This window comes from Bacillus rossius, chromosome 16, assembly GCF_032445375.1.
Source record: "Bacillus rossius redtenbacheri isolate Brsri chromosome 16, Brsri_v3, whole genome shotgun sequence".
In the NCBI taxonomy this organism is placed as follows: domain Eukaryota; kingdom Metazoa; phylum Arthropoda; class Insecta; order Phasmatodea; family Bacillidae; genus Bacillus; species Bacillus rossius.
The window spans coordinates 19,554,091-19,581,935 of NC_086343.1; the positions used below are offsets into that span (position 1 = coordinate 19,554,091).

Here is a 27,845-nt window from a genome sequence, read left to right on the forward strand (position 1 = left end):
TTTTACTGTATTTTTTTTATACTCACAGACTATTAGTTCTTGGGACTTTTTTTGTGTCTGAGAGTCTGAACTTCTCTTAGGCGTGGACATTCTGTTCGGATGGTGTGCTGGAGCGGGGGTGGCTTGAAGACTTATCGAGAGAGGCGGTTGTACAAAAGAAGGACGTAGTTGCAAAACATTACATCAAATAAGTTAGAGATTCACGTAGTAATATTTACCAAATTCATTGTCTCAAATACTGAATCTTAAATGATTCATAAAAATTCTAATGAGAGAAAAGTTTTAACAAGTGAATTTAAGTTTTTAAGTTAGAATAAATATATTCTTACCCTCAAAACAATGTCTCTTGAGGTAGGCCTGTGCAAATAATAGGTAGTTTTTTTGATCCAAAGCAAAAATCCAATTGAATGTTAAAATTATTCACAAAGTGTAATTGATTTGCTAATATTGTTTTTCCAGCAAGGCTGCATTACACTTATTTTATAAAATACTGAATTTAAAAAAAAAAATATTTAATGTTGATAATGTTTGAGCCCTTCGGCCCTGCATGTAACACCATTCAATAAAAATCATTAACTAACCATGCATAATATTAATATAGAGCATTTATAAAAGAAAACCGGAGTGCCACATTTGATTTTTTAAAGTATCCAACTCTGTGCAACACACAAAAAGCTAAAAAAAAATTCATGAGCGAATCTCGGGCTTCCGTGTTTCAAAGCTCCGCAAAAAAAAAAAACACCTTAGCATCACATCAGAAGCGAAGCTTTGCATCATAACCGAAGCTTAAAATAAAACGAACAGCAAATTTCCTGGCAAAGTCGATTCATAAAATTTAAGAGAGCGATCAATTTGCTTAGTTGAAGCTTTGAATATATATACTGTATAGAAGTCGCGAGTGGATAGGATTTACTCTACGTTTTTCAGGCGCGTATGATCAGCTTGGGAACTTCACCGCTGCAGTGCGCTGACGTAACGCCCTGTATCGTCTCGGGTTGTTATTTACACGTTAGAGCGCAGCTCTGTCGCCCGCTGTCATTCCCCCGCACCCCCCCACCTATCATTCACTGCAGCTCAAGGCCGTTCAACGGGAGGGTGGGGAAGGGGTGTTTGAAGAGTTCGACACATGTCCGCTAGGGACCGCCGCAAGTCAATGCCCTAGAGGTGGTGGCGATTGCGGCGGTGAATTAACCAACTACCTCAAAACAGTATTAGAAATTTTAACCTGGGCTGGCGACTTCTATGCAGTATATATATATATTCAAAGGTCGAAGCTTGTCGCAGGCCTATCACGGGAGGGGCTGTTGTCCCCACCACCTCTGCTCGTGCTAAGAGGCCGTGTGTGTCCCCCGGACGACAGGTCCAGGTACTCGGTGATGGTGATGTGCCCGATGGCGCGGCTGCTGTGCACGCTCAGCCTCCTGGAGAGCGGCAGCCTGGTGTCCGTGGACGCCCTCCTCGGCTGCGAGGTGGCCTGCCCCGACCCGGACTCGGACCCCAACTTCCCCGCCCTCGACTCGTCCGACCAGAAGCGCTTCCTCGACTGCCTCTTCCACACCGCCAACTGGTTCGTAGAGCTGGTGAACGGCTTCAGCTGCCAGGACATGCACCAAGTCAAGGTCGGTTAAAGTTATTCATCAAAGTTTTATATGCCCTCATTTTACTGTCCGCACACAATTAATACGGTGTTCTATGATTCGGCCGGTTCTGAAACCGGGCACGAATCCAGCCCTTTGCATTTAAATATTGTCTAGTGGATTTCGGCAATTGACTCTTGTCTGCCAGGTCGCTTTGCTGTGCTGCCGGCATTTTTTTTTCTTTCGGTTCCCGAAGAGTTTATCGTTACGGTCTGTTTTCATTTCGGTACAGCAGGTTATATTTCACTTTTTACGGGTACATTTCCACAATGACCTTTTTGGGAGAAGAGTTCCAAATCTCTGATGCAACATATCATCTGTATTTTCCCTTCCCTTAGAGTGGCTTATAACAACTTGTTTTAAATACTGTAGTACTGTATATTTATTATTTTTTTGTATTCTTGTTGAAACTGTGCTGGCATTCAATAATCCAGCAAAATCGCTTATCCAGCATTGCTGTAGTCTCAAACAAGCCGCTCAAAAAACTTTCACTGTAGTTGATATGACTTTTTATTCTGGATTTCCATTAGACATCAGTAACATTCCTACGAATTTATTCAAATTCACAAGAGTCGAGACATGTATTTAAAATGTTCGAGTTCTGTGTTTACCTGTCACAAGTTTAAGTTTAGCCACAAAAATCCTCTTGAATTGTAGAAAAATCATAAAAGTTTCTTAAAAAAAAAGTGTTAACTTTTTACTGTATTTGTGTACCATAGCAAATAGTGGTTAATTTACTGTAATAGGCATTAATTGTGTAGTAAGGACTATACTCAGCTTTTTAAAATCTAAAAAAGTGAATTATTTTGCCAGGGAGACAATAATTTAAAATCATAAAAATACATGAAAAGCTTTTTTAAAAAAAACACAAACACCACGTGTATCAGATACCCATCGTACATTTTGTACAACTTTGAATATTTACTTTTCAATAAACTGTGTAGCACCGAAATGCTTACTTCATGCCAAGGTAAAGAATAGTAAACCTTTTAGCTAGTTTACTAAATTAACTAAATTAAGCATTTTCTACCTTTATATATATATTTTTTTCTCTCTCTCTCTCTAAGTACGGTATGTAGTAATTATAGTTCGTTTTTTTTCTACTCCCAAATTTAGTTTGTGTTTTATTTTTGGATACCAATTTCTGGTTGCCTGTCCCTGAATTTATGATCTTTACTCTAAATATGGGAATTTTTTTTTTATGTTGCTAAGTATTTACTTAGCTATTAAATGCATTCGTGTAACATAAACCCTTACTACTGTAATGATATTCTCATAGGGTGGTGCGTCACTGTATGTGTGATCTGTTCAAAGTGTGTTCTTGGCTGCGTCCAGCTAACGGAAGTAGACGATGGTCGATGGGGCATGTGTTGTGATGCTGTGCGTGTTTGCGGGCGACAGGTGTGCCAGCGCTTGGGGCACATCGTCGCCCTCCTGAAGCGGCTGGCGGCCCGGGTGCTGGCGCTGCCAGACTACCGTCCGCCCGACTGCTCTTTCTACCACGAGATGGCGGTGAAGCCCGCCCCGGCCGGCAAGGGCCCCAAGCCCGCTCCCGGCAGGTACGACCGTTTCTCCCTCCCCAGTGTGTCTGCGGGTCCCTGCAGCCTTTTGTTTGTGGACGTCACACATTAAGTATAGATGGTCGGAGACCGTCCGCTCGATTCGTGTGCAAAAATTTTAGACTTCCTTTATTATGACACGTTCCCTCAGATACTGAATGTAGTTTGTATTACCTAAAATTTTGCTTAAATGAAAATGTCTTGTGATGTAAAAAAAAAAAAATTCTGGTTAGGCTGTATTTTGGACTGCAGCCGCCAGGGGTTTTGGTTCACGAATTCCCGTCGCGCTGAACGGAAACGTTGTGCGCAAAATAAATAAAATAGTTTTAACAAATTTTGATGTGGGGACAAAATTTCCACAGGATATTTTTAGTGTTTTAGGTTTATTTTGTGTGGAGTTTTTTTTTCTCTACATAAATTTAGAGAAGAAATTCGGAACCATTACTGACACCCACGTTATCAGCTAAAGTATTTTGCTGAGAGGAGTCCAGCAGGTCGTTAAAAATAGATCAGAACCGACAGCATATTGATAAGGATTAATGTGTGTGTCTGTAAAAATCAAAACCTTGAGAGGGGTGGTTAAAGTTGACAGTTTTCAGATCAGAGTGTAGAAACACGACATGCCAGCCCTGTGATTAGTTTCTGGTGAACGCCAAACCACACTCACACTCCTAGCATAGTGACAGCATTTTGTCACGCAAGGTCCAAAAAAAATATGTCACACCAAGAATGGGAAGAAACTTCGCTGTTTTTACCAAGCACACATACACTGGACATAAAAAGAGAGAAACATTCTTAGCAGCTTCTACATATGTTTATCTCACATATCTTATGGTACTACTATTTAAGTACAGCTTATATGATGGTTTAAAATGTTTAAATTACACTATTTTAACTCAAAAAATGTATGAGCACATGTACAATGTGTTCTGTAATACTAAATCTAGTGCCTTTGTTATAAATTTAATGAAAGTACAGTTATAAAATTTTAATTTGAATAAAAACTGCTCTTTGTGTGAATATTATGAAAATCATGCTGCCGATATCATGTATATATCACAAGAAATATTGTACAAGTAAACCTACTAAATACGAGTTTATTTCAGCAAGAAGAAATCCAAGAAAGTTAAGGGGGCTACAAAACAGAAAAATACTTTGCTCAACTATAGCACTCAAATAGCGACACAGACGCAGGCTGCAAAGACCAAACCAGGAAAGGAACTCACGTGGTGGAGCATGATGACTCTGTACCGACCTTTCCTCCGAGAGATCGACATGAACGTTATCCTTCTGCTGAAGAAGCCTTTGGACATCCAGTTAGACAGCCAGGTAAGAGACTGCATTGATTTCAACGGAGGCTGAGTTTGAGGTAGGGTTAGACAAAGCTTTGTTGACACTTATGTATGTTAAAGGCTTCTGAGTGTTTTTGAGAAATGCCTGTCTGGAATAGGAAGTCAGCAGAATTATGTCTTAAATTTAGTTTGTTTGTTTGAGATAATTACTAGGATCATTGTACCAATGTAATAATTTAAGTATCAATGCCGGCTGATATTCCCAACATTCTGAATTTCCAATGTATTTGTTTGCAACTGATACTTATCAAACCAATACACATGATAAAAGTACAAGTTCATCCACTCCCGGTTTCACCAATAGTATTTTCAATTCACCTGTTTATAGTGCCATAGGTGTTTATTTCTACCATTTTTCTCTAATTTAGGTCCTTTGAATTCTTAGGCACAATTGTTTAGGTTATGTTGTATAAATGTTGTATTTATTAGAAAAATAATGGTAAGGTATTGGGCTTATTTATAGATTACCATGAATTAAAAATATCCACAAATATATTTTCTTTTCGAAGCAACCCGTGGCTGAAGGTAACACCAATCATTAACCCAATACTAAAATTTACCATGGCCATTGTTTTGCCCAGTTAATGTTTCGTACTTTGGTAGGACACCAATGATCTAACACCCGCCTCATCAGGGGTGTATCTGTGTCAGTGAGGTGGGATGATAAAGCGCGACGCTCGCTGGTGCTTCTAGGGCGGTGTCTGCTGTAAGCGCAAGGCTGTGAACTGGCGCGCAGGACAAAAGTAAAATTTAAGCGGTGGCGGTAACATCATATGGCAAAGAAATGAAGATAAAGGTGTAATGCAAGTCCCTTAAGTGCTTTCAAAGATCTGTACCGGTTGTGTTTTATGCCTGAAAATTACTCTGAAAACACGCCTTTTAGCCATTATAACTCTTTTAAAATTACAGTTTAAAAACTTTAACCTGAAACAAAACTACCTATCGCCCTCAGTGAATTCTTAAATGCTATCTTGAGTAGTTTTCGAATCGCGTTGTTTTTCCTGAAGGTCCGCACGCCGTGTGTGAGTACGGGCAGGCGCGGCCCTTAAGAGGCCACTCCAGTGTTTCAGGGGCACTACGCAACCTGCATTAACCTCATAAGATTCAATGCTATTTTCATTCTGCTTATAACTAATTAACTAATATAGATTTTGAAATTATGCTTGCTAGATATGTAAGACAACGATGCTCTTATCAAAGCCCCTTTATTCAAAAACGTCCATAAATTATGGTTCAAACCTAGACAATACACTTATGCATATTAGTAAAGATTAGTATAAATCCATAATTTATGCACGTTTTTGAAGAAAGGGGCTTCGATAAGAGCATCGTTGTCTTACATATCAAGCAAGCATCATTTCGAAATCTATATTAGTTAATTAGTTATAAGCAAAATGAAAATAGCATTGAATCTTAAAAGGTTAACGCGGGTTGCATAGTGCCCCTGAAACACTGGAGTGGCCTCTTAATGCCTGAATTAACTTGTTTGCCGGGTTCCCCCGCCACCACCAGGATATGGGAGACGAAGCTCGGCTGAACTGCGAGAGCCTGCTGTTCCTCCTGGTGGACTTCGCGGCCAAGCTGGAGCACATGCTGCCGGTGCACGTGAAGAGGGTGACCTTCGGCCGCTTCGGGACCCAGCGAGACGCCGGCTTCGTGCGGCTGTGCGGCCTCTCCGCCCGCAAGTTCGCCCGGCTGGCCGTCGGGATCCTGGACCACCTGTGCACCAAGCTGGAGCAGGTGTTTGACAGCCTGAAGGTAGGGACCGTCGTATTGCAGGCGGGCTTCTGTCTCTTCTGATTGGACATCAGATTTTTTTGAATCAAATTTTTATATTACATTGATATTTTTTTTCCCCCACACTTCACAGGAATCCAAGAAAAATTGATCCAAATTTAAATAAAAGAGATTATATATATATATCGCACTGTCAAAGTAATAGAGCCATATCTCAAAAAATGTGAAATTGAGTTACGATCGCCAATGGAAACAACATCTGCCAATCTTACCAATGTAATAAGGCCATACCTGAATTTTGAAAAATAACGCTCAATACACGATGTTGCGACGGATGCAAGTCTGAAATTTAACCATGTTATTGCAATAATGTAGCCTCTTGTTTAATTGTGTTAAAAGTTACTACTTTTGACATGTGGCCGTATTACTTTGATAGTGCGATTATATGGAACCATAATACAGTAGAACCCGTTTATAGTGAACCCGCCTATAATGAATTCCCGTTTATTGTGAATTTCCGTCTCAGTCCCGGCAAAATGATTTGAGGTTATGTATTAATTTATTGGATATAGCGCACAACTTTTGTCAATGTTGATACGTTTTCCCGTGTACCACGAACAAATTTTGCCGACATAATGCACATTTATCTCAAATATTTTCATATAATTAAAAGTTTTTTCACAAAACGTCTCTTCTGGATCACATTGAAGTTTTTCTCAGCAATACGCTACTCGATTGTCCACTGTTCATATTATAAACAAGTCATATTCGAGTGGCCTCGGTAGGGTACGTGTAGCCAAAAATGGTGATCAGTTTGGTGAAAATAAAAAATAGTTTTCCCTGCATAGTTAAAGAATGGGCGAACACGTGTACATTTATTATGTTATCAAAATTATAAATAAATTACCGCCACACAAATACGTATGTACATTATAGCAGCAAATTCAATATTTTTACGTCTCATTTTTATCGTTCACGTTTCGGACATTTTGATCGGGTAAGGTTCGTAAGACTACCACTAGATAGAACTCTGTGGACAAAATTTTTCCATAGAAAGTGAGAAAATTTCGTTCCAGCTTTAGCAACTGCGATACTAAATGATACGTTGTAATCTTTGATGCACCAGACTCGTTATTTTTCGTTTATTTACTTTTGACGGTAAAAATAATTACGTGTTATTAAGCTGCAAATGTGCTTCAATAAAAAATACGTACATAAAAAGGGGTGAAAAACGTGTTAAAAAACGTAAGGCATTATCTGTGCGAGATAAACTGGACATTATTGAAAAGGGAGACTCCAACCCCACTGTCCCGCACGTGTTAATAGCAAAGGAACTGGGAATTGCAACATCCACATTAAGTACAACATTAAACAAGCTGAACAATCTTCTTTCTCAAGCTGCGATAACGTCACAGAGTATTAAATGCCCGAAAAAAGGATAATACGCCGATTTCCAAGAACCATTAGGTAATAGAAAGTGTAGTTCATTAAAAATATTATCTGCATTTGCTCATAAAACTGTTGCTTTGAGTATTTTCATTCGTTCTTTTCATGGCTTAGGCCTATGTGTAGTTAAGATTTTGCTTTTGAGTATGTATTGCCAATATAAAAGTTTTCCCAGATATAAAGTTTCCCCTCTATAGTGAACATATAAACTACTCCCTTCAGATTCGTTATAACAGGGTTCTACTGTAGATAGCTGTAAAATGAATGAAAATAAAAAAAAAACCTAGAAATTAATTTTCGGAAACCAATACTTTTTTATTTTTTTGAGTTTGATTGTAGCTTTGCTGTTCCAACTTATAATACACTTATAAATAAAGTCTTTTTTGCGGGCCACTAGTTTTTTTTGATGCAAAGCGAACATCAAATAAAATGTTTGAAATATTTGCAAAGTCGAATAGATTTGTGAATATTCGTTCTCAGCAAGGCTGTGTTACATTTATTTTATAAAATGTTGGGATTGAAGCAAAAAAAAATATTGAATTTTAATGTTTTGAATGTTTGAACTGATTAGGTGATTAACCAATTGGGCCCTATATATAACACAGTTCAATATAAAAATCATGAACTAACCTTGCATAATATTAGAATTGAACATTCATAAAAGCAGACCTGAGTTTCACAATTTTATTTTTTAAGTAACCGCCTTTATTTGTGCTAAACATGTGACACAAAACATATGTGACACAAAAAAAACGCTAAGTAGTTTCATGAGTAAATCTTAGGCTTCCATGTTTTAAAGCTTTACAACAAATGCTTAGCTTCACATCAAATGCAAAGCTTTGCAATACAATCAAAGCTTGAAATAAAATTAATGAAAAATTTTGCTGACAAAGTAAAATCAAATATTGGAAAGAGCTTTGATACATACAGGCCAAGTACATATTTTAAAAATTTAAAATCATAATCACTGATTACTTTATCCATTTAAAAACAATGTATCTATTATACTGCAGAAAACAAATCTAAATTTCTCAATAAATCATACATGTTTCATTTTTTCAGTTAAATTATTTGTGAATGAGACCTACTTCGTGCATCTATTGGTAATTAATAATTTTAAAAAAAATATCCGAAATGAATATCAAAGTACCAAATTCACCCGGAAATAAGACGAGTGTTTTTCATAGAAAACTAATCAAAAATGCAGGGGTTGTCTTAAAACCAACAGCAATGGGGAAATGGGAAAAATGATAAGCAGATGTATTGTAAATATTTTGTTTAAAATTACAGAATTTTTTTAATATTAAATAAAAGCATTATTAATGAACTTAAATATTAACTAAGAATTTTTAATTCATAGAGATTTGGGCAAAAGTGTGAAAAATTATTTGGATTATTATCATTATTATAAGAGTTTGTGTGATTTTATGCCGTGACTTCCTACTAAGCAAGGAAAGGAAAAAGGTGAGTTAATAATTAATATATATTCTTGAAACCCTGACTTGTGTTATTGGGGGTCATCTTTTGTTTAGGGTCGACTTATTTTATGTGAATTTCATGAATATTGAATATCAAATTATTCACTTATTCATGAATGTATAAAAAAATGGATTTTTTTTAATATTCGCAGACACTTTACTTGCTAGTAAAAATCTGTACGTAATGGGAAACTAATCAATTCCATTAGAATAATTTAATATTTAATTGAAAATTTCAAATCAAATATTTTTTTTTTTTAGTTACAGCAAGTGAGACTTACAAAAATTAATTAAATGAAAAGTGTTTAAAATGTTTAAACAAAATGCCAAGAAGACTTATTCCAAAATTGTAATTTTTTTTTTTTGGTTGCATTTTAGTACATTACTACATGTTTTGTATGTGTGACAAATAGTTTGTGATTGATTGAACTATTTTTGTTGTTTTTTTATTTCACTGTATTTAGCATTAAATTTTTCTTGAGAAGTGTGAAAAGGGTAGGTAGTTTTTTCTGTGTGTTTGAATTTCATTCGTAAATAATTTGGTACTAGATTCAACAGTATTTCCAACAGCCTAATTATTGGGAATCTCAAGGCATCTGTCACTGAGTGAGGTAGCCCAGTTTTAAGACCCTGTGCTCATGTCTCGGAGGACTGGGGCGAGAATTCCCTAGCCCACCCACTCTTATCCGGGTTTCCTCGGTTCTCCGGGACCACGCGAGGCGAACGCAGTGACGGTTCCCCCGTCGAACCGGAACGCGAGTCGCGACGACGGCTTGCAGGTGCTGCTGGAGAAGTGTGCAGGCGTGCACGACGCCCAGCCCATGTTCACGGCCCACAGCGTCCAGCTCAAGTGCTGCTGCGACCACCTGCTGCGGGCAATGATCGCAATCTTCTCCTGGGAGTCCTTCCACGCGGGCGGGAACAACTCCTTGTTGACAGGCGAGTCGTGTTTGTGCTTCGTTCAGTGAGAGGTCTCTGATTGATAAGAGGCAAGTTTTTGTGCTTTTATTTCTAGTCCAATCTCGTTTTCAAAACGGAAGATTTCCGTGCAGTGGTTTTTATTTATACGTATAAATACTGTTTTGTAATATGTACTCCACTAAAATAGTAGCTTACTTGTGTGCTGCATTTTAACGATAAATTAATCTGTAATAAATTTGTCTAAAACCACATACATTCATAGCAATAAAAATAAATTAGTGAGCATTTGGGGTTTCAGAGTTTTAGAGATGTTCAATAAAAAAAAATTAATTTTTTTTTTCATCTATGTCTTCTAGTACAATTTTTTTGTCTGTAAAAGACATTTCTAACATTAAAAGAATACGTATATACTCGTGTATAGCGCGCCCTTTTTTCCCCTCAAGTAAAGGAAAAAAATAAGGATGCGCGCTATACACGGGAAAAAAAATTTTTGGGGGGGTGAGGCGGGGAGGAGTGGAAGTTGTTAAACTGCCGGGTGACGGGTGACGTTTCTGGCCAGCCCCCACACATACGCACAAGCAACAAGGCCTCTGTTTCACACACACACACACACACGCACACGCGCGCGCGCAAGCTCGCACATCATGGTCTCTTGTTTATTTTTAGACCTCCCCCCTTTACAGAAAGCCAGCTCAGAAGCTAGTAAAAAGAGAGAGAGAGAAAGAGAGAATGTTGTCACCAGTCCCCCCCCCCCCCCCGGCAACTTCTTCGCTACCTCCATTCCTCACCGGTGAGTCATCAAGTTCTCCGCGCCAGCTTAGCAACGTAGCGCGGCACGCCTCCCTCCCTTCCTTCCTTCCACGTACCAGTTGTGACGATATAGCGCTTCATTATCTTCCGTTTAGACAGCAGAGTTTATGTATTTTCCTGACGCATCACCACACATCAATTTAAATAATCAGGTACCACAAAATGTTAGTAAAATTTATTTATGGGGGAAAAAAAAAATTCAATTTTTTTTTTTCTTTGGAATTAGTTGCAAAAATCGTGGTGCGCGCTATACACGAGGGCGCGCTATACACGAGTAAATACGGTACTTTTTTTTTTTTTGTTTGTTTGTGATTTGAATTAAGTTTTGGTTAAGTACTACTTAATTCCATGGTATAACGTGCATTTCGCTGTTATGCTGTGTGTTGACATGCTTTTCAGTATAATTTCGGTTTTATCGCAATTCACCATGTAATCTTGTCTCTACTAATAAAACACGTTGGGAACTCAACCCCCTCATCGCTCCCTTCCAGCAATGATCGAGTTAGGTGGAGATAGGAGGGAATTGAAGTTATTACAAAATTAGGGTTTGGTCAATCAAATTCTTAGTATTCGCATCAAATCCAAGTACCATCAGATCCTTAGTATTCGAAGGATTCAAATTTGAAGGAAGAATATCAAAGTAAATTAAATAATTCAAAACTGATAGCCCTTCTGAAGTTCATTAGGTTAGTTTTTTTCCTTCACACCTATCATGTAACCATTTCCCAAGATACTGTACTTTTAACATGTAATTAATAAATTAAATTACAAAATGTATTGATTCTGTAAACTTAGTTTGTGAAAAGAATATTTATAGTATAGAATGTTTTAAAACCATAGTTAATATTTTTCATTTTTTGTACATTATTTTATTTTTGTCCTTAGACACCTAGATTCGGATTCGAGGGGTATATTCAAGGTACTCTCCGGGGTTCGAATTCAAGTTTTGGATTCAAGGAAATTGGGATCCGACAAATCACTAGAAAAAATTAGAGAGATCTCATTGAAGGCAGTATGTTATTTTGAGTGATTCAAATATTGCTATTACAATGCCTGAAATCTCAAATTTCAAAGGCAGTGATGCATGTGAGAATGATAACGTAACTGTCAAACACCATTTTGTGGGTGTTTTTTTTTTCTCCTGATCCTCTTCCAAAATAAATTCTTGTATCTGCCACCGCCTTCCAAGACGAAAGCTCCGAAATAAGGGACAAGTATCGAAGAAGATATCTCAATATATTTCTCTCTTTTCATTTTCTGCATTTTGTATCAGTTCTTCCTCTCAGGTGTGAAATAAATATTTTAAAATTTGATTCGAATAATTTTTGATATTTTCAAATAGTTTTTCTATTAAAATTTTGATTCAGTTTCAAAAACACTAGATCTGCAGAAGCGTTCTTTTGATGTGAGGCACTTGGTAGTGAAGTTTCCCTGTAATGAACGGGTATTACAAGTCGCCGCCTGAGTATTGGAGTGTTCTATGTCCACTTTTTAGGTTTTTTATGCTATGGACATGAAATTAATAAAGAGTATTCATTTGTACTATATCCACAAACGTCTCTACGCACATAAAATTGTTTGTTCTTAATTTAAGACCAATATTATTTTGTTCTATGTCATGATATTCATAGTTATTTGAACTTTCTAATGCTTATATCTCCAGTTCCGACTTCAACGGACATGGAACACTCAGATTCTCAGACGACGAAGTGTCGACGGCGTATGCGTTGCTGGTGTGGACCTTGATCCGAGCGCTGTTGGCGTATGTGTTGCTCGTGTGAACCTTGATCCGAGCGCTGTTGGCGTATGTGTTGCTGGTGTGGACCTCAGTCTGAGCGCTGTTGGCGTATGTGTTGCTGGTGTGGACCTCGGTCCTAGCGCTGTTGGCGTATGTGTTGCTCGTGTGAACCTTGATCCGAGCGCTGTTGGCGTATGTGTTGCTCGTGTGAACCTTGATCCGAGCGCTGTTGGCGTACGTGTTACTCGTGTGGACCTCGGTCCGAGCACTGTTGGCCTATGTGTTGCTCGTGTGAACCTTGATCCGAGCGCTGTTGGCGTATGTGTTGCTCCTGTGAACCTTGATCAGAGCGCTGTCGGCATATGTGTTGCTCGTGTGGACCTTGATCCGAGCGCTGTTGGCGTATGTGTTGCTGGTGTGGACCTCGGTCCGAGTGCTGTTGGCGTATGTGTTGCTCGTGTGAACCTTGATCTGAGCGCTGTTGGCGTATGTGTTGCTGGTGTGGACCTCTGTCCGAGTGCTGTCGGCGTATGTGTTGCTCGTGTGGACCTTGATCCGAGCGCTGTCGGCGTATGTGTTGCTCGTGTGGACCTTGATCCGAGCACTGTCGGCGTATGTGTTGCTCGTGTGGACCTCGGTCCGAGTGCTGTTGGCGTATGTGTTGCTCGTGTGAACCTTGATCTAAGCGCTGTTGGCGTATGTGTTGCTCGTGTGGACCTCGATCCGAGCGCTGTCGGCGTATGTGTTGCTGGTGTGGACCTCGGTCCGAGCGCTGTTAGCGTATGTGTTGCTCGTGTGAACCTTGATCCGAGCACTGTTGGCGTATGTGTTGCTGGTGTGGACCTCGGTCCGAGCGCTTTTGGCGTATGTGTTGCTCGTGTGAACCTTGATCCGAGCACTGTCGGCGTATGTGTTGCTGGTGTGGACCTTGATCCGAGCGCTGTCTGCGTATGTGTTGCTGGTGTGGACCTCGGTCCGAGCGCTGTTGGCGTATGTGTTGCTGGTGTGGACCTCAGTCTGAGCGCTGTTGGCGTATGTGTTGCTCATGTGAACCTTGATCCGAGCGCTGTCGGCATATGTGTTGCTCGTGTGGACCTTGATCCGAGCGCTGTTGGCGTATGTGTTGCTGGTGTGGACCTCTGTCCGAGCGCTGTTGGCGTATGTGTTGCTCATGTGGACCTTGATCCGAGCACTGTCGGCGTATGTGTTGCTGGTGTGGACCTTGATCCGAGCGCTGTCTGCGTATGTGTTGCTGGTGTGGACCTCGGTCCGAGCGCTGTTGGCGTATGTGTTGCTGGTGTAGACCTCGGTCCGAGCGCTGTTGGCGTATGTGTTGCTCGTGTGGACCTCGGTCCGAGCGCTGTCGGCGTATGTGTTGCTGGTGTGGACCTCGGTCCGAGCGCTGTTGGTGTATGTGTTGCTCGTGTGGACCTCGATCCGAGCGCTGTCGGCTTATGTGTTGCTGGTGTGGACCTCGGTCCGAGCGCTGTTAGCGTATGTGTTGCTCGTGTGAACCTTGATCCGAGCACTGTTGGCGTATGTGTTGCTGGTGTGGACCTCGGTCCGAGCGCTTTTGGCGTATGTGTTGCTCGTGTGAACCTTGATCCGAGCACTGTCGGCGTATGTGTTGCTGGTGTGGACCTTGATCCGAGCGCTGTCTGCGTATGTGTTGCTGGTGTGGACCTCGGTCCGAGCGCTGTTGGCGTATGTGTTGCTCGTGTGAACCTTGATCTGAGCGCTGTTGGCGTATGTGTTGCTGGTGTGGACCTCGGTCCGAGCGCTTTTGGCGTATGTGTTGCTCGTGTGAACCTTGATCCGAGCGCTGTTGGCGTATGTGTTGCTGGTGTGGACCTCGGTCCGAGTGCTGTTGGCGTATGTGTTGCTCGTGTGAACCTTGATCTGAGCGCTGTTGGCGTATGTGTTGCTGGTGTGGACCTCTGTCCGAGTGCTGTCGGCGTATGTGTTGCTCGTGTGGACCTTGATCCGAGCGCTGTCGGCGTATGTGTTGCTGGTGTGGACCTTGATCCGAGCACTGTCGGCGTATGTGTTGCTCGTGTGGACCTCGGTCCGAGTGCTGTTGGCGTATGTGTTGCTCGTGTGAACCTTGATCTGAGCGCTGTTGGCGTATGTGTTGCTCGTGTGGACCTCGATCCGAGCGCTGTTGGCATATGTGTTGCTCGTGTGGACCTTGATCCGAGCGCTGTTGGCGTATGTGTTGCTGATGTGGACCTCGGTCCGAGCACTGTTGGCGTATGTGTTGCCGGTGTGAACCTCGATCCGAGCGCTGTGGGCGTTGCAGAAGCACTGCGGGTGCTGGCGAAGCACGCGGGAGACCAGAGGAGCTCCTCGCAGGCGGCCTCCTTGAAGAAGCTGGTCAGGGAGTCGTGCTCGTACCTCAAGTCGTTCGAGAAGCTGGCGCTGGACGTGCGCTCTGCCAGCAGCCTGGTCAAGCTCCTGCAGACGCTCACCCTGTTCGTCGGCGACGACGCCAAGCTCAAGGAGGACGTGGGTACGGTTTGAGCGGCGGCCGTGCGGCTGGGCTGTATTTTTGATACTCAGTTTGTAAATGCTTGCCAAAAGGGTGTGCAATTCCGAGAAATATGACAATCGCAACAAAAATAACCACAACAACAACTGTTTTGTCTAGAGATGCACGAGACTGTTAAAATCCAGATAATAAAGACACGATTAATGACGATGCACTCGCAAACATCTCGGTCGGCAGCAAGCGTGCATGATAGTACAACTTACCGCCATGATGGTCGAACAACAACTGTTGCCTCGTTGTCGGAAGCTGCAGGGCTACCCACCTCGGCAGGCAACCAACTTGAAAAACATTGGCGCTGCTGGCAAGCACCGCGGGAAGTTCAAAATTCAAATGTTTCAAACACTAGACACTAAATTACACACAATATTTACAAGTCCAAACAACAACAACAACAACAACGTAAAACATAAAACAGAAAATGGTGGGGAAACAGTAAAATGTTGGACTCACTTCAAGGAAGACTTAGGTTCAAATACTGGTCCGTCCGTCAATGGTTTTTCGAAATTATCCACGCAAGTGGTTAAGAGTAGGCACAAATATTTCCACTTTTTATACATCTAACCATTTATGATCTCGGTCTTTCGATTAGGCTGCAATGTTGCTCTGGTGTTGAAATCACTTTCCTTCTGCGAAAGCAAGTTGAGTTTCCTGCAGGTGGAGAATGCAGCAGACTTCTTCATGATTCAGTGAGTTTGGTCTGGTGTTCACCTGCTCTCTTTCGCTGCTCCATGGTGTCGAATGTTCTCGTCAGCCGTGATTGTTGACGCAACTCGCTCACATGAAATCTAAAGATCTTGAAATTTTAGTTGTGCCCTTATGGCTTGTTGACGGATGAACTGTTGACAGACGGATGTAACCAAACGTCGATAGCCCACCTTCATTTTTTCACCCTTAATTTATAAGATGTTAAAATTCTAATTTGTGGACTTCATGATTGACACTTCTGAAATACAAATGGTTTGTTTTTCTGTCTCGCATTTTGCAGCAAGCATGTGCCTCGGCTACTTGATGCAGACGTGGTACTCCTCTGTCGGGATGGAGGAGGAAGGCGCGGTGCAGAACCGAGTGATCGCGACGTTCGTGCGGACGTACTTCGACAATTCGCAGGACACCTTCGAGATGGTCACGCAGCTCATCGAGAGCATCGAGTCGGAAGCACGCAGCGTGAAGAAGGGGGATCCGCTGACGTGCATGTCGTCTGTGAACAGGTGAGGCTGCATGTTTAGAGTGTTGCCCTGGGGCCCTTTTCTTTTGTGAGAAACAGCTGTAACGTTATGCACCCACTGCTCAAAGTAACGATAGAAACAGTTTTGAAGTAATGACGCTAATAAACTACGGCATTATTTGAAGTAGTGTAGTATATTCAAAGTAGCACCTTTTTTTCTTTTACGTGAATTTTTTTATTTCCGTGCGTCCTTGATGTCAACAGCACTTTGTGTAGCATTAAATACAATGCACTGGATTAATAGTGTGATGAATCAAAAATCATTATTTTGCTCTTTCCTTTTATAGCTATGTATTCGCTTAATACTACACTGCGTTATTATCTCCGACGACGGCCTGAGTGTTCAGCCAACGTTTATATTACGCCATCCCTTATGTCAGCAGGCAGCTCTGTATAGAAAAGCCAGAAACGTTCGAGTCTAGTTTACCTTGTGCCTACCAGGATATGCTAGTGGCATATCATGGCACACACACATTTAGTAAACAACAGTCGAAATTCTGTTGAAATGTTAAATAATCTTTGTAATAATAGAAAACATTTAGTTAACAATTTTTTAAATCTTTTTTTTAGAATTGAAATATACTTGCTATATTAATAACATCATTGTTTTGTAACTCAGAAATGTGGTTAGAACCTATTAGGAATGTTATGCCAAAGTCCTATTATGTAAACAGTGCTGTCCATGAATTTTTTGTATTTAATTTTAGGTTGTTTAATCTCAAAATATTATCCAACATTTATTTAAATGTTTTTATACATACATTAGCACTGTAAATGTTTTTTAACGGGAGTAGTGTCTTGACTAAAATGTTTGTAGCAAGCACACTTACCTGCTTGGAAAACAAATTATTTTGATTAACATGCATTGTAATGGAAACAACTGTTTTTGATAAACATGCATTGTAATGGAAACAACTGTTTTTGATAAACGCTGTTTTGATAAGTGATCTGTTTTCCTGGAACAAATTAGGGCTTTACTTTGAGGGGCAGGTGTGTGTAAAAACCATATTTTCATGAATCAGCATTGCCCTCAAAAAAGTCTCTTACCCTTAATATTTAGAACATATCCAAAAAAATTGGTTTTTTATAACAGTGATGTGTGAGGGTTTTTTTTTTCTTTCTTTTTTCCCAGTTTGGTTCTGATTCTAAAAAATTGATTCTAGGTTAAGTTCACACAATTTCCATTTACACCATAGATACGCCTTGTCTTAATATATGGTGTGGTGCTTTCTTACATTACAAATATTTTTGGCAAAAAATCAACTGTTGGACTCGCCTGCCTACTGAAATAGAAACGCAACAATCAACAACACTATCAACAATGCTACTTCTTCAGAATGGTCTTATACTGCATTAAATTATTTAATTTTTTTCACAGTTATGAGTATTTTCTCATCACTTTATTTTATAAGTATATACTTTCTTAGCTTCAGCCATTTGGTTGTGATATCGGGAAAGTAGAAACTGAATGGGCACAAGATGCTATAGCTAGTACAATTGGGTTATGGCGTCTGCGTATGGCGTGTTTTGCAGAATAAAGATGTCGTCCTTCAAGACGGACTGGAATTTGTGTGATGCATCATTTCTTAGAGTTAAGAGGTTTACATAATTGGAAGAGTTTAGCTTAGCAGTGAAAGGAAAGTAGGGTCCTTTTTGTTTGTTTTTTAGGAAGAACTTTCACGTTCTCTTCCAAGAATTGTTCAGGACTCTGATCAGTTCCACGGAGAGCAAACTGATGCTGGACACATCCACACCTCGAGAGAAAATGGATGTGTGGAAGAAGGTCAATGCATCGCTCAAGCACCTGATAAGCATTTTGAAAACATTGCTGTCGCGTTCCAACAAGGTGGCATTCTTCAAGGTTGGTGTCCATCGCAATGTCGTCATGCAGTTGTGTTGTAATTTTATATATGTGTGATCACAGATATGTCTTGAGTCATGTAACCCCCATTTTTTTTCTCTCTCTCTGAAATCAAACTGTTTGATCATGCAACTTTATTTTTTAAAAAAAATTAAGTGAAACATATAATGAAACGTTTCTTTTTTCCACACTTTGCAGGATTTCAAGAAAAATTGATGCAAAATAAAGTATGATAAAAAACGGGGGGGGGGGGGGGGATTTATTTAAAACTATAATAGTGTGGTGTAAAATGCAAGAGAAAATCCTGGCAGTGCATTTTTGTTAACTAATAAAATTTTATGTTTCAAAAATGATTTGTTGATCCAGCTGTTTATATACATAAAAGTAAAATGTTTTTTTTTTTTCATGATCACATATTATTTTTTACAAATAGAAATTATGTACGTGCTATGTTTCTGAAAAGCTGAAAACAAATTCAAATTTCTCAGTAAATATTCTTAGCTTCGTACAAGTCATATATTATTAACTATTGTTGCTTCCAAGATCAAGATACGCCACAACTTTTCCATCAAACTGTATTGCTCAACTCGCAAGTCGTTTGACGCGCACTGTGAGCATTCCTCCACCGCACAACGCGGAGGGCCACAAGGGATGAAGGGGCAGCGACGTCTTTGAATATAAGTGTGAATAGAAGTCGCGAGTGGATAGGATTTACTCTACGTTTTTCAGGAGCGTATGATGAGCAGCTTGGGAACTTCACCGCTGCAGTGCGCTGCCGTAACGCCCTGTATCGTCTTAGTTGTTATTTACACGTTAGAGCGCAGCACTGTCGCCCGCTGTCATTCCCCTGCACCCCCCACCAATCATTCACTGCAGCTCAAGGTCGTTCAACGGGAGGGGGGGGAAGGGGTGTTTGAAGAGTTTGACACTTGTCCGCTAGGGACCGCCATAAGTCGATGCCCCTAGAGATGGTGGCGATTGCGGCGGTGAATTAACCAACTGCCTCTAAACCGTATTAGAAATTTTAACCTGGGCTGGCGACTTCTATACAGTATATATATATATATTCAAAGGCGACGTTGGCGTTGTGGTTGCAGAACTGCGCAGCGATGGTGAAGCTGTACATAGCGCAGGCGGTGCCCGTGTGGGAGGAGATGTTCCGTGTGCACCGCGCCGAGGTGCTGGAGGACGTTAACGGGATGCAGTGCTTCACCCGCTTCCTCTACCCCATGTGCAACCAGGCCAAGGTGTGTGGCGCGAGCCATGTGCCATGGTCAGGCCCCCATCGGTCATCGGGGAGGTTTACACAAGGGAGTGTTAGTGGAGACACGAGTGCGGTTTGGTTTGTCCTACAGGAGTCTCGGTGTTTTATCCAACAAATATGACAGAATATTTCTTAAGACTTAGTTTCACACACCAGGAAATTTTCATTGTCTCGTCTGTTCAGTGACTTTAAAAAAGGACTATTTGTATTTATACATATTTCTCATTTGTTTGTGCTTGGAGCAAGGACATGTAACAGTGTTTTTCTCTTTGTTGTTGGTTGGATGCGGACGAAACACTCTCCTTGCTTGTGTGTCCAACAAAGGACAGTAAAAATTTAAGATGGCCGCCTAGACACAAGTTGGTGCTGGGTGCTGCTAGAATTCACCCATTTTCGGGTGAATTCTTTAACTTCCGTAGTCACGGAACATCGTCTTTACAGTTTTTAAGGGCTTAAACTAGGGATGGGGCGACCGAATCCAATATCCGCCGAATCCGCCGAATCCTAGGGATTCGAAGGTTCGGCGGGTCTGATATAGGATTCGTCAAAGGATTTGGTTTTTTACTATTTACGGGGAAAAAATACAGTAAAACTCGCTTACGAGGTCCCGCATGGTAGATTTTTCCGTATAAAGCATTTAAATTGCCAGAGGTCTTATCATTTACGCCATTAAATGTGTGATATAATGTCCGTTAAAATTTTTTCTGAGACTTCCTGTCTCAAATAATGGCCCATGTAAATATGAAGAAAAGACAAATGAACAACAACATACGAAGAAATATGGATGATGTACCATAACTACAGTACAAACCCAATAGTTATTTTAAGATAATTACCATAAAAAGAACTAAAGATTCTTTGTCGATACCATAATTACTACAGAAGCATGATAGCTACCATATTTGCACTATAGTTACCGTAACAACTGAGATGTATATTTACCGTGATAGTAATGTATTATTTATTTATGACATTAAATTAAAGAACATTGTTGAAAAAAAAATGTTAAACTTTGATATGTACGGTTGGCACATGTTGCTAAGAAATAATGTGATCTGAAAGAATGCAGTACTACTACGAAAAGTGAAAATGGTACTCGTGGATTTTTAGGTTATGGCAGTCTCTTTCGTTTTTCAGTAATATCGGCCGAAAATTAACGAGTGTACTATATCGGAAATCGGCAGAAATGCCGATTCAACTAAATATTGGCAAAATCGGCTTCTTCAATACAGCTCTACATTTAATGACATGAGTAAACATATTTCAGACTTCAGGATATTGAAAAAGACTAATTTCCATGTAGATTTATTGTGTGTATGTTTTTTTTTTTGCAAGTGTAAATTGAATGAAGTAAAATGCTTTATTTTTATTACTTTCAATTGATTAAACTTTAATGACCAGTTACAGATATTTATGACACTAATTTTGAGGTTAAGCAATTTTACTAAAGCATTCCAGCCAAGCAGGTTGCCAGCGAGAGACGCTTCTCTTTTGCTGGAAACACTATCTCCAATCGTAGAGCTAATTTAACTCCTGAATGTGCAGAACAAATTATTGTTCTGCATGATAGATTAAAGAACAGAATTTAATACTCTTGTGACAATCTCTCTCAGAATTATTGTGCTGAAAAGTGGAAATGTTGAAACAATGTGAATGTACTTTTCAAACAACATGATTTTTGGTGCTAAGTTTGTTGAAGCTCAGTAAGGACTCCAGAATAATTGACAAGGATGAAATTTTTCCAAAGATATGTTACATTTACACAAACATATACTTGGTTATGTTAGTTGGATGATATCAGTTACTAATGAACCAATGGAAACAGGTAAGATTCAATGGAAAAAAATGTTATTTTTTTTCTAGCAGTGCAAAATGTAAACACACTCTGTAAATAGTTACCCAAAATTAATAAGCCCACTTCATTTTAATAATTTATTCAAACATTATACTAATTTTAAGATAAAAATAATTTCTCAAAAGTGTAACTGTACCACAAAAGCTCGAGCTCGGCTCGAAGTAAAATTCTTAGGCTCGCAGACCTCTAGCTTATTTATAGAAAAAATCCTAACCGCTAATCTGTACTAAAACTGAAATTTCTCAAGAAAAAAATTGTTGTCTTTATATACACTTATACCAGAAATGTACCAAACTACATGTGATAAAGTCAAGGGACTTTTAGTGCAAGCAGAATACATCTCACTTACATTAGATATGTGGACATCATCTATTAAAAGATTCGGGTTTGGGTTCGAGATTCGGCAATTCCAGTCGAGGATTTGAGTTAGGATTCGGATTCGAAGAAATCAGGATTCGCCCCATCCCTAGCTTAAAGTGAAATTTTTTCACTTGAAATTTTATTTTTTATTTTGAGACAAATATTTTCAAAAGATATTCACTAAGTGTAACAAAATAGATGTAAAAAGTTGCGCAAGTTTTCGTAATTATCATTATTACTTGCGCAACTTTTTACAGCCAATATATTACACTTTGGTGGATATCTGTTGAAAATAGTATTTGTTGCAGAACAACAAATATAACAAAATCATGTCGAGGAAAATAATTTTCAAACTGGTTGAAATTTGTGATGATTCCGTATAAAATCTTTTTAGTTTTGGATAGTGTACATATGTATCAAGGTTGCTGAAGACTGTTGAATGAAGCTTCTCCAATTCCAGTTATAACAAGAAGATTAATTACACTTTAGTGTAGTTTTTTATAGCAGTTATGTACAAAAAATGAATCTTACATTTCTCTTCTCGATGATAAAAGGTCCAGGATGGAAGTGTAAAAACCACATATTCATTTAAATTCTTATTGGTCATCATCATCATCCTCAACTGCTTCCAGCCTGTAGTCGGGTCAGCAAAGTAAAATGCCTCCCATCTTCCTCTGTCATTCCACCATTTCTCCTCCTTCACTCTGTTTCAATCTTCTCCTCTCTCCCGCATTCTTATCTGTTCTACCCACCTCCTCTGTCTTCATCGGGACCGTCTCCCTGCGTACTCCGAATTCCCGTGTGTACCGTTATAAGTAGAGACCCGGAAATTTCGCGGATTCTTCTGGCCTCAGTATAGAATTCAAAGTTATAGGTGTGCTCGACCCATGTTTACTTTCCCATTGGTTGATTTCTTAGCGAGAACATTTTTATCCTTGTTAATCGTCACTACCTGATTCGCTTACTTCTCTCCTAGCTGGGCATCGTTGGCTCACGATCGTAGACGGGGCATGTCCAAACAACTGCGTGCCAATCACGAACGCAGTGCGAGAGTGTGAAGATTTGCATTCCAGCTTGCGGCTAAATGAATCCGCGAAATTTCCGGGTCTCTAGTTATGAGTTATGTTCCTATTTACAAAAGTTGCAAAGACGCGCGCAACGAGCACCGACTGACCTCTGACACGGGTGCGCGGTGCTTGCAGCAAGAGCGGGACAGCGTGCTGATGAGCTACGGGCCGGACGTGAAGCAGTCGCTCACCAAGCTCATGTTCACCATGAGGGGCACGCTGGCCTTCAACAGCTACTCGGACACCTTCTGGACCGGCACGCTGAAGAACAAGGACCTGGCGGGACGGGCCGTCGCCTCCGTCGTGAGTTCTCGCCCGCCCGCAGTCTCCTTTGTGGTTTCATTCTCAGGACAATCTCGTTTTTCAAAAAAAAGGAGAAATTTTTTTTTTCTTCCATTTATTACACATTGTCTTTATTCATAAAAACTATTGTATCTTTCAACAAATGTGAAACTAAAATATTTCTTAATTCTTGTTTCACCGAAATAGTCATATTTTCATTGAAACATGATTCATGTATACAGTAAACTTTCAGGAGAAAATGCTAAATTGTAAATCTAAAAAAAATATTTCTCGCGTGTTATTTCTTTGTGCAGGAACTCAGTTTGACAAGTGTTTTATGTGCTCAGGGCTCGGAGGAACTCGCGGATGAAGGTGATAACGACGAAGAAGAAGGAGAAGAAGGAGACAATGCAGATGAGGACAACGAGAGCGCGAGTGAGGAGAGATTGGCAGAGGACGAGTCGTCTGACGCTGACCTCGACGCTGACGAAAACGAAGTTTCAGATTACGATGCTAGAGTCAGCACGGAGTTTTAGTGGGGGAGGGATTTGTTCCTTTTTTGTTTTTTGACATATTGCATCGCATAATGACAGGTTTCAATTCGCATTTAGAGAATTACAAATATTTTCCCCATCATGTAACAGAAATTAGGTGGAAATGGTTCAGATTTCTTAGAATTGTGGTTGGAGATATGTCTGAAAAAAAAATTTTCTGGGTGTATGGTGTAGGAAAACATACAATTTTACAAGTATAGCCTTTGTTCTCTCTGCATTGTTGGCCATGCATTGCAGAAGTTGACAGAAGTCTCTAACTTAGGAGCTATGCTTGCATCTTGCACAGCAGTGCCATAGAGGCACCAAAATCTTAAAGACTTCAACTCATTCCAACAGGCCCCCTTCTCGCCGAACAGACTGAGCCTGCGTTAACGGCTCGCACTCCGTTAAAAAAAAACTAAGTGTGTCCTCAAACGGTCTAATGCCACTTAACCTAAATTTCCCTTCCGTTGTCCAGGCCAGTTGTGTCTGCCGCTTTGAAATCCCACGTACCACCTCCTGACCTGGAAAGAGGGGACCTGCCAACCACTGTGTAAGCCCAGACTTTGTCATATCAAAGGAATGTCGGGAATCAGTACTGTGCCTGTATTCCCGGCAGAGCCACTAGCCAGGCGGATGTATAGGAAAAAGATCTCATTTCATTTTCAAAACAGTATATTTTGATGTTATCGTTTTTATTTTTATGCATTGTCTTCATTCAAAAAATGTATAGTGTATTGTTCAACAAAACTAAAATATTTATTAACAAAATAGCCTCTTTTTGTCTGACACATGATGCATTTTTACAATAAAATCATTACTAATAAGCATGTCTAGAACAGAAAAACTTAGAAAAATAGAAATAAACCAGCAAATTTTTTATTTTTGAAAGATGTGTAGACATCATTAATGTAAAAATGTGTTACTAATAAGAGATGTAAGATCAAACGATGTTTTCTTTTTCCAAACCATTTTTGTTCGAAATCCATTGCTAAATAAACTAAATTCAATTACCGTATTGGTCTGAAAATAGGCCGACCCCTTATACAGCACACTCAAAATCAGGGGAAAATAAATTTTAACTAACTAAAATGATTATCAGCAGCATATTACCATAGTAACACTTCAACTAAGTTAGTATTTATTGAACTTACAAAATGTGTTATTCTTACTTACCAAAATATATAAATATATATAAGCTGTTTTTCAGTTATCTTCACATTCTTTTGTAGTGGTGCCAACATTTTATACAGCAATGGCTACATTTTCTACGTTCATAGAAATTGTGACATAAAACATTTACCGGTACGTTTAATTTTGACATAAAAAACCCAAAATGGTTTCATGTAAAACGTGTATGAATCAACCATAAAACAGCCAATATTGCAAATAGATTTATTGTTCTTGTTACTGTTGGTATGTACCAGTATTTGTTTATTCGTGTTGCAACTACAAGTTGTCAACACTGGTGCCATTTTGTTTTTCCTGTGGTAGAAGAGTAAATAAAGCATACTACGGTAAATAACCTTATGGCAAAATTGCTGTTTTTACAAATTGTTAACTGTAAATACCACATTTTACCGCAGCCTGTTAAATACAGTTCAAAAATGGCCAGACCGAGCTTTTAAAAGCTATGTGCTACAAGTGACCACATCTGTGTACTTAACTTAAAATATGATACATTATTGGGGTTAAGTGTGTTTACTAAATTTCTAAGTTGGAAAAATTACTAATTCCACGTAAGTACGGCGTAATTTTAGGTCAATGAATTGTATATCTGATAACATTTTTATGCCATAAGTGATTCTCCTTGAAATGTATGTGTTTAATTATACTATTTTGGCTAGTGTCACATTATAGGCAGACTCTAGATTTCAAGGTTGACAAAACTGGCAAAAAAGGTCAGCCTATCGTCGGACCAATACGGTAATTTACTTAATAAAAAAATAACTTTTTTTCAATGTAAGTAAGTTTTGTCAAATCTCAAATCGTTGATCAATTTCATGTTTCAGTTACATTTCGTTGCTAAATAGTGTGTTAACTTGCATTTTGGTGTTATACGTAGTATGTTTTATTGACATACTTTGCGGTGTTGTTTGGTTTTATCGCAGTCATGTAATCTTGTCTCTATGAATGAACTGACAAACCACCACACACAACCCCCCCTCCCCTCTCTCTCCAGTTTCCGAACACCTGTTACCATGAGAAATTACAAATATTATGGCACTGGAAAATTTTCAACCACGCTAATATATCATATAGTATTCTTGGGTCAATGTTGATAGAAGCCAAACAGGTAACTTATATGTAATATGATGTGGAAGTGATGTAAAACAGTTTCATTGGTTAACTTTCTTTTTTAAAAATTTGTGGCAGCAGTAACTTTGTAGTGTTTTTAACGTTCAGTGTTGTTCCATTGAATACCTTAAGCACAGATGTTAATGCAGGAAAAAAAACTTATTAAAATGGTAAAATTGTATGTATTTGTACTATAGGTCAAGTACTAAATTTTTAAAAACTATTATGCAAGAAATTTTTCTAAGAGTGTTTTACTGAATTAAAATTTAATTGTGTTATCTTTTTAAAATATACGTTTCTTTAATACTATATTATTTTTATTCAAATGAGGAATTTCATTGCACTAAGATTTTTTTTGGGATTGTTTTGGTATTTCATATATTTATGTGTTTAATTTTGATATTTTTATGATGTCAAAATATAGTATGACCTAAGTTTATGGCTAAAACGTAAGTTGTATTTCTTGCAACTATTTGCAGTAGTGTGGGGAATCATTGATGGTATCCCAGGTTGGTTTTGAAAACTTTAAATTTTATAATAGAAATGTGTAACTGTTATGTTTATGAATGTAAGGAGACAATGTCTTTCTCCTATTTCCCTTTCTTTTTTTTACAGGCTTCATGCCAACTGAAAATTTAGAAACTTATCAAGACTGATGTTCCATGCTTAATTTTTTTTAAAGTAATGTTTGGCATTTGAGTGTCAATTTTTATAGTTTAGATTGTTAAGTATAACTTGCATAGCTTCATACAAAGTGTTATGTAAAATGTAAACATAAATCTAACTGTATTTTGTTTATAGTTTCATAAGTTTGTGTCATTTCGGTCTTTGACCAATATATATGACCAACCAATGATTGTAAATAGTTCAGGTTGCTATTATAAAGTGTATTATTCTTGTTTGTAAATAATAATTAAATTTTTACACAGTTTGAAAAAGTTGCATTTCTTCATTTCTTTTTTCTATGGCATCTTTCATAAATGTGTACCCTAAGTCTTTTCTGTTCACCGAGCTTCCAATCAGGGCCGTCGAGATTGGAGGAGGGAGAAGGGGGGCAAATCCCCTAGGTCCTGGCTCCAGAGGGGAAGGGGGTGTTGATTTTGAAATTGTTAATATATTTCGTAAGAAAACTTAAAAGTTTACAGATATGGGCTGATCACATTTACAGTTATGCCCACTGTAATGTTTATATAACTTTTTTTTTTATTTATTTATTATTATAGATTGGGGATATTGAAAAGTTGTACATTAAGTAATGGGGGACGAGACCTGACAAAATTTGTTTCCCCTGCGGCCCTTAGTGTGTCTCTGTGGCCCTGCTTCCAATGATCTGGTTACACGAACCAGGGGAGCCAATCACGACAAGGGAGCGTTGCCAATCAGAGGCGTGCTGGTCGCAGATTTGGGGGATTATTCCGGGTACAGCTGATGGTAAAGAGGAATACGGTGGTTGAGGAGTCAGTTCTGCTTGCCTTCCACCGAGGTGATCAGGCATGGTGTTTCTTGAATGACAAAATTAACTCTTGCTGACAAAATATTTACATATACACTTATAAGAGCTATGTAATGAAGATTTTTCGAAACAAGTGTTTGACTTTGGCTGAATAGAAAATTTGTCATGATCAAGAACGGTCAGCATGGTTCCAAAAGTGCCAGTAGTGTCAACATCAACCTGTATTTCAGTAATGTAGCATTTCGTTCAACAAAATCAACAATGCTTGTCATGAGAGAGGCATTTGTGCAAAGATCCCTTTGCAGAAAATTGCTAAGTTGTGGCAAGTGCTGCTATTTTGGTCCAAGAGATAATTTAAAAAAAAGACCTGCAAAGAACTTTTTTTTTATCTGCCGAACAAAAGTCAGTGGTCTGTAACCAT

At 39.3% G+C, this 27,845-nt stretch overlaps 1 protein-coding gene across 1 annotated transcript in view; it reads left to right on the top strand.

Annotated features, from left to right (window-relative positions):
* The window catches only part of LOC134539881 (Fanconi anemia group D2 protein), a 50,911-nt gene extending 24,002 nt beyond the window's left edge, over positions 1-26,909 (top strand). Inside the window, exons 15-25 of the mRNA XM_063382226.1 lie at positions 1,361-1,619; positions 3,039-3,196; positions 4,303-4,525; positions 6,061-6,306; positions 9,989-10,148; positions 14,978-15,187; positions 16,212-16,434; positions 18,120-18,312; positions 19,410-19,559; positions 22,994-23,161; positions 23,488-26,909. Coding sequence (XP_063238296.1) covers positions 1,361-1,619; positions 3,039-3,196; positions 4,303-4,525; positions 6,061-6,306; positions 9,989-10,148; positions 14,978-15,187; positions 16,212-16,434; positions 18,120-18,312; positions 19,410-19,559; positions 22,994-23,161; positions 23,488-23,676 — 2,179 coding nt within the window. The 3' untranslated portion in view covers positions 23,677-26,909. The remainder of the gene's footprint in view (positions 1-1,360; positions 1,620-3,038; positions 3,197-4,302; positions 4,526-6,060; positions 6,307-9,988; positions 10,149-14,977; positions 15,188-16,211; positions 16,435-18,119; positions 18,313-19,409; positions 19,560-22,993; positions 23,162-23,487) is intronic.
* The last annotated feature ends 936 nt before the right edge of the window (positions 26,910-27,845 follow it).